An 8,021-nucleotide genomic window follows, 5' to 3' on the forward strand; every position below is an offset into this window, starting at 1 on the left:
GGCCGGGCCGCTCGCCCCGGCGCTATCAAATCCGTGCCGGCGTGAGAAGCCACCGGGCGACAGCCCCGGCCACTTGCCAGGCCCTCACGCAGCTGTTGGGCCTAACTCTGGGGGATAACTAGCATAGAAGCCATTAATTACATCGCAGGGGAAGGGCACCTTCGACTCGAAGCTCAGTAGCCACAGGGATTTTAATTTGTAGATCGTTTTCTTTCAAAATGTGCCATTTCAGGAAGTTTAGTAAGATCTTGAACTGTCAGCAGCTGGGAAAACCTTGGCTTTATAAACACACAGGCCCGTGGCAGGCAATGCAAGCTGAACAGGCCTTTCCACCTGCGCGAAGGCATTTATGCCCTTTCTTCAGGGACAAGTTACATCCACTTTTGACGCCAGAGAGTCATACGTTTACTGACAATTCCGCCAAAAACCCTGTACTTCTGAGCAGAGTTATTTTTGACTCTGAGTGCTAACATCTCTCACTCAAACCCATGTAACTTGGGATACTCCCAACTGCTAAAACAGACACAAAGATGTTCTCAGTATAAACTAAGGCTGGCTAAAAATGACTGAAAGACTCCAAATGAATGAAGATGTTGGTGGCTCAGACTGAGGCACCAGGCGAAATATCAAAAAGTGGTTTTTAAACACAGAAAAACGGTTCACAGTAGATGCACCAAGTTACACTATTAAAACCTGGGCCTTAACTGAACTTCTCAGATGAGGTTTTCACCATTTAAATACATTTTATGCCCATATGTAATTCGATGTTCAGCACTGGAAAACTGGGAAAGAATCCCGACAAGGACCGACTGGGAAAGAGAAAAAATCCAGGAGAACTGTGCAAATCCCTTTGTTTTTCAGAGCTTTCTGTAATCTGCAATTTGTTCCAGTGTTTAGAAAACAGTTCTGCACTGACCAAGACAACAAAGCAGCTCTCTTGATGTTTTCTCTATTCTATTTTCTATATTTAGTCTCAGAGCTGGCAGACCTCTACCTTCACCATTCGGTTATCAGGAGAGCATCTGCAAGGGGCCAGGAGCGTCCATTTTGTCTGCGGTGGGAATAGCACAAAGAAGATCCTGAAGTGCCGGAAAAGGGATCACTCACCTCCGTAATAGAGTCCCGTGGCAGTGCACATTCGCCACTGTCCCTGATACAAAACTGGGGCTGCACATCTGAACGCTGACGTCTGCAATCTCCTGGGGCTCCAGGGACCTGACCATCACCATGTTTACATGGCCAAACTGGTCTCCCCCGACATACTTCAGACAAACCCCCGGGGGCCACGCCTCTGTCCCTGGGATTAAACAGAAGAAAGAATTACTGACAGTGCACCAAGAAAAGCTTTGTGTCTGTTTGTGTAAGACTGGATGAAACACGCTTATTAAAACAGTCATGCAATTGTTGAACAGTCAAAGGAATACCAAGATACACACAACACAGCCAGCAATGGATGCTTGAGAAGAATACAGTTTTCAGACAAGGCTTAACTGGTCCATTTAGAGACCAGCAGGACAATTTATATTTCTATTTAAATAATCTCTAGGTCTTCTTTACACAGAAAAATTCTCAGTGTCACAGTGTAACAGCTGCAAAAAAATCAACATAACCGACATGCACATATATTTTACCAATGCTAGAGACGAAGACGAGGTCAGACTTAGGTGGGTTCCCTCCCCCATTTCTTTCTGCCTCCCTACATAGAACTCCTGAGCCTTGCGACATCAAAATACGTGTTATTAATACAAAGTGCTGGAAACATTCTCTTTCAGGGATTCATTCTTTTTTGAGCCTGTTAGCAGTCTCAGGAGGAACTAGTAGTTTGAACTATAATTGAAGAGCTAGTACTATTTTCTAAATGGGTTTATTTCCCTTTTTGCACCAACCCTTCTCTCAGCCTTGTGCAAAGGTGGAAAGGATTGTGAACATATGATTTATTTGTGGAGATCAATGTTTAGACTGCAGATACTGGGACTGACAGTGTGACCTGGCAATCTGTAGAGATACAGAAAACAGTTACTGCAGACAAGCACAGCCATCTCCGCCAAAGATAACAAGTACTGGGGCAGACAAAAAGCAGTTTAGCAGAATTTTCTTTTGCTTCTTCCCCAGTAATGTGACATGACTAAGCCAACAACTTTGAGCATATCTTCTGCTTGGTTGAGGTAGGTGGAAACAGCTAAGGAAAGCCTGAACCACCAAGAAGCTTGGAACCACTCTATGTCTAGTCTGAGACAAGAATAGTGGATGCTGATCTGACCTTAGGTTACCCCAAAGACCATCCTTTGCAACAGCTTGCCTGCTAATTTAATCCCTGTGGATACTTCAGTGAAGACATGGCAGGGGCTGGTTTTCTAGTCAAGTCCTCATTTGTGGAATTCACAATCTAGCAGGGAAAGCATGATGTGAACAAGTAATGTGGGATACCCGGAGTGGGGGATATATCACTACAGTTGGAAACAGTGCTGAGATAGGGAGGTCTTTGAAAGAGGAGCCGAGTGACTAGCTGACCTCAGACTACGGCATGTAGGAGTTGAGTATGAAGTCTCATCTGAAAAGGCTGGCAGTCCAGCAACATGGTTCAGTTTAAATAATTTATGTGATTTTTATCTGTTTTAATGGCTTTAGGCTTGCAAGGTGCCTAGAATGCTGCAACTGATAAGCCCCATAAAATGAAATGATGATTATGTCATTCTATTTCAGTACACTCATCTCTCAGGAGATGATAAATTGTAGTAAATGTCCTGCAAAGCCAGCAGCAGCTGGGGTTAGAGTGGGAAGAGGAAATAAGTCTGTTAAATCCTGCTGCTCCTTCAGCAATGGTTCTACTATACAAACTGGTCTTTTGGCAGACAAGCCAAGCACCATCCTGGAAGGTAGAGCACGGTATTAGTTGTTAATAACACATATGAAAACCTGACTGAACCTAGCTTACTGCTTGCACGCTGAAAACTGACAATCTCTCAGAGCTCTGCTTGTCACTCGTCAAGACAGTAAACGCTTCGGTGACACATGCCTCAGGTATTTCATGTTCTAGAACTGAAGTCATTTAATCAAGGGTTCCCGTAGAGCTGTTAAAAAACTTGGCTTTGCTTCAGTTATCTACCTAACAAGCAGATATTATCTGGAAACACTATAGTCCTTTGATATTATACCTTCATTAAACCATAAAATGGTTTTAAATGCTACTGTCCTCCTTAAATCGCAGAGTCATAACACAGTATGTGGAGTTGCATTTAACTTAAACATGCCTCAACAGCATGGTTTTAACAAGATCTGGCCTCCAGCACCACTGTTAGAGTACAGATGTACTTTTTAAGAAGTCGGGCTTTAACCCACACAGAAGCCAAAACAAATGTTGGCCTTGCCAGGAACTCATAAGTCAAGATTAACTCCCTTTCCTTATTTTAGAAGACTCATGGATTTCAGAAGGTCAAACATTCCAAGAACAATGAAACATTGCTTGAACTAGGATGTTAAATTAAGGCTGAATTTGCATGCAGGAAAGAGTACATCAAAGGAACAAGAGAGGAAGGAGTCAGAAAGGAGCAAGATAGGGATGTAGTAATTTAATTTGTGTGTGTTATGACTAATAGTGGAGAAACAAGATCTGTCAAACTCTCTACATTTGTAAGAATGGTATTTGAGACACAGTTATAAAAAAATTGCCAGTCAATTTTTCATATTACTGGAGTTTAAGCAAGCTATACGTGTCACCTTTCCATTGTACTAAGTCAAACAAATAGAGGCAGAAAAAGTAAACTGAAATAATTAAGCCCTTTCTCTAGAATACCATCTTTATAAATCAGTGTTCTTAAACACCCCCTCCCCCGCCTTCTCACCTCTCATGTCCTGATGAAATACTCCTAGATTTTTAGTATGGTTTTAGTCTCTTAGTTACACTTTGATATTCAGCACAAATCTGTACAGCAGTCAAGTACTGCAGTTATTTACAAGGAGAAATACTAACACAGCTGAACTTTACTCATGATGATTCATTATATTATACCTTGTTGTGCTATCATTCTTCTTCACAAAAGTGCAAGCAGGTCAATTAAATTCAGACACACAGCTTAAACATTCATGCAACATCCTGTCATTGTAACACTTGAAGACAAGGTATTCCGCTTTGCATCCATGGATCTCATTTTTCTCTCTGACTGCATCCCAACAGATCAAGCTCTGAGAATGTATTTTGCCCAGTCTCACTTCCTGGATTCCACTCACTGTTTTTGCCTTATTTCATACTGGAATGTGGTCCCTCCAGCCTTGCATCCTCTCAGAGTATGAAAAAGCAATTCTGTCAAAGGTGTGTTAAAAAGTAAAGGGTACTTTACCCTTGCCACCTTACCCTCTTCTCGGAGTTAGATCATTGCATCACTGCCTCCACAGAGAACACAGTTCTATAGAGAGGCAAATGACCAAACGACAGGGACATTCAGAGAAATAGTGCATGAAGGGTAGTGGTAATATACAAGCTGGTCATGAGCTAAAAGGCTTTGAGATTAAAAGGGATCTCTTCATTGACTTAAAAATGTATTCCACTTGTTTGCATCAAGTGATCAGAAACATGACTAGCTAAGGATTCCTACTCTATTTTCAGATCCAACTACTTCCATTAAAAACAAACAAAAAACCCCAAAACAAAACCACCAAAACTTTGCACTTCAATTTCTTTCACCTGCCTCTTCCTACAGAAGTTTCCTAGAGCTTTGGTTTGTGTGGTGGCACAAGGAACAAGACTGGGGAACTGACCGAGCTGTGCATCTCGCCACAAAATGTTTGTGCTGACAGAAGAAGGGGAATACACACAGGTTGGCAGGCTACCTCCTTGAGTAACAGGGTGGCTCTATTCCAAGTTAACTGCACACGAACCTACTGCCTTCAGCCAGCATCTCTTCCATTAGAGCTGCCATCCTATCACATAATACACGCTACACGGGTTTTGCTACAGCCTAAAAGCCTTACCTGTGTTTTGTATCCTCCATGTTTTTGTAAACTGGGTATCAGGAGGGATGGACTCTCCTTCACCTATGGTGACATCTTCAACAAAGGACATGGAGGGTACATTGATATTTGGACTCTCGAAATCATAGTAGGCTCCAATGGCGGCTTGTAGATTCCTAGAAAGCAAGAAAGCAGGTTACAACCTAAAGTACAGGTCCTTTTCACAGGTTTACATATCTCATCCTAAACAGTTAAGCAAAAATATTGTCCAGACTATATTAGCTCTGCTGCTCACATTTTTTAAAAGCTTTTATCTCTATCACACATGGATTCTCCTAGATAACACAGCTCAAAGTACAGCATTTTACTTGCCAGGCACACTATTTTAGACGTCTTTTCTACTCTGCTTCTTATTTTCACTGGAAATCTTGGAACTTAGAGTCTTGGAGACCTCTACCCCATTAGGTCTTTACGAAATTTGCCAAAAAGTTCAAGAGATACTGAGGGAAGGGCTACACAGCTGCATGTAAACAACAGGGCTGTTTTTTTATACTAGCCTTGTTTCCAGAGCTAATTTCAGAAGGACTGAACCTCTCCATTTTATTTTGGCACAAAAGGTCCAAAGGAGCACAAGATGAACAAAACACAAAGAACACTCTTATGATAACTCTCAGGGCCAAAGGGCATCAGTAGCTACAGATAATAACTCAAGCCTTGCTGCTTTTGAAACATATGGTCATGTATGAGCCCCAAGTACTCTAAGACTATTTATTAATCACTGAAGTGCCTGCTCAGCTCTGGATAGTCACAGCTCAAAGGAACTTATAAACCATCTGAGTCAAAAGTTCTTACTGAATGAAGACAAATGACAGTGGAAGTCTGTGATATATTAAGGACGTTCAGAAAGCCATAAATGCTATTGATTCCTGAGTTGTGGTGTAGCTGAAACGCATATGATAATTAATTTGAAAAGAGGAGCAGTCAAACAGGAAGAGGATTCATGAGTCTTAACTGCCGTTCTACGATATACTATTAAGTTATTATGTAAGTGTTTGGCAAGTCATGTAATTCCTCTGTTTACGCATGTCTGTGGGGTTGTGGCCCTAATTTACATGTTGTGAGTAGGTGCTGTGAGAATGGAGATGAGTAAAATCTCACCAAAAGCAATGGGCATAATAACTGCTTTTCTTTCATGATTACAAAAATTTGTGTTGCTTTTTTGAGCAGGATAGAAAAAAAAACCTTCAAGAACTGGGAACCACCACCTAAATGAAAACCATGCAGAAGGCGAGTCAGAAGCTGCATTATATAGGTACAGTGACATATTGAGGGTTTGTATTATGTGGTGGAGTGTCATGTGTCTAAACCAAAGCCAGAAAGCCAAGGTGAAAGCAAGAGAAACATTTGCAGCATGACCCTGAGAAAGAGCAAACATAGGGCTTTTCGGACTGCTTGCCAGCTGGAAAGAGGCTCGAAACGGTGAGCAAAGAAACTGCCTCCTGTCCAATTCCTACAGTGTTCAAGGAAAAAAAAAATAAAATCAGACATTCTAGATAAAATCAGAATGATTTTGGAAGAAGTATCACGCTTTCTCCTTGCAGAAAACACAGGGGACCCAAAGTGTAGTAGCTAATAGCACTGGAGCTTGGGTCAAAGGGTGTAATAGCAGTATTAGGCAGATCTGTGAGCCACCCGCGATGGGGTCGACTGGGAGAGGACCTAAACAACAGATGTATCAGTTTGGTAATCCATCACAAATGACAGAAGATAATCACCACAGGAGTTACTGACATCCTGCTAAGTCTCCCAGAGCACAGCCAGTGCGGTAGGAGGCACTGGAGGAATGTCCTGCACAACATGGCCACGGTGATCGATTGGCAAATTTAGCAAACTGAGGCTTACAGTGAGACCTTTCGCCATCGACACAGAACGGACTTTGCTACGAAGGGGGGACAAAAGAGCCACCGTGTAAGATTTCCATGTTTAGAACAATGAATTTCAGACCAAGAAGCCATTATTCAGCTTGAGGCATTTTCTACTTAGGAGTGTCAGGGCTATATTTAATACAGCCAGCTCAGTCAAATGCTACAGGAAGGGTGCATGTCACATTAGCCAATAAATAGAGACAAATGCTCAGTTTTACGTCACCAACCGCCTGTTGCTTATACACTGCACAAGATTTACATAACTCACAACAGGGCTGTGCCAAGAGACTCCTGTTCGCTCAACCAGCTAACACTATGATCTAGAGTTTAGTTTTCACTACAATTTCTTCCTGTATTACAGCAATCCAAGGCAAAAAGTATTCCAAGAGCTACAGAAGACAGCAATACAGCTCTTTCTCTTCCTAATCCCCTACTACATAAATACATTTTCAGACAGACCACAACATCTTGTGAGTTATGATTCTGGAATCAGTAGTAATGACGTTTTATTGACATTGAGAGGAAAAAAAAAGTTCCAAGGGGCAGATTTCTACTGTAATTCTTTGTAAAGCAGCCTGCACTGTTTTTTGTTTGCTTGGCTGCAAATACGCTTCAAAAGGTAGTGGGCTATTTGTGCACATAGGCCCTCTGCCAACTCTCTTCCCCTCCCTGTGTCATATTTCATTGCTTGCTTTGCCATTGGGAAACAACTCCAGCCCTCTGCAGCATTTAGTTAAAAACTAACTAAAGAACACCACATGCTGAAAAACAGATTTGCCACCCTTTTGTGATCAGATATCCACAAACCCACCTTCCTGCTCCTGCCGTTTTGATCAATGTGCAGCGGGCTTTGTTTGGGGTGAGCCCTTTTGCACATTCAGATACATCTTGCCTTTCCCACTAGAGAATTAAAAAGAAGCTTCCAGAAACTAAAGAGAAATTGAAAGTGCCAAGAGCCAAAGTCAGGATGACAAAGCAAATCTGACTTAAGTTCAGGTTCTTTGACACAGACAACCCTAAGAGATAGCCACTGAGAGGCCGTATGGCACCGCTCTGCTGCAAGAGATACCCACGGTGCTCACGTTTTAGTCATGCTCTCTGCTTACACAACCAGCAAAGCCAGCACCGAATCACTGCTAGCTTTGTTTC

At 42.2% G+C, this 8,021-nt stretch overlaps 1 protein-coding gene across 1 annotated transcript; it reads right to left on the reverse strand.

Annotated features, from left to right (window-relative positions):
• Window positions 1–1,107: 1,107 nt before the first annotated feature.
• LOC104082940 (uncharacterized protein C6orf106 homolog) lies at window positions 1,108–5,123 on the reverse strand (the record flags this gene model as incomplete). Its single annotated transcript, XM_009586224.1, is given in 3 exon segments — window positions 1,108–1,160; window positions 1,162–1,297; window positions 4,969–5,123. Coding segments are annotated over 3 exon segments (344 nt in total), but the record flags the coding sequence as incomplete, so codon positions are not given.
• Between the last annotated feature and the right edge of the window lie 2,898 nt (window positions 5,124–8,021).

Source organism: Fulmarus glacialis, unplaced genomic scaffold, assembly GCF_000690835.1.
Source record: "Fulmarus glacialis isolate BGI_N327 unplaced genomic scaffold, ASM69083v1 scaffold41399, whole genome shotgun sequence".
Classification (NCBI taxonomy): Eukaryota; Metazoa; Chordata; class Aves; order Procellariiformes; family Procellariidae; genus Fulmarus; species Fulmarus glacialis.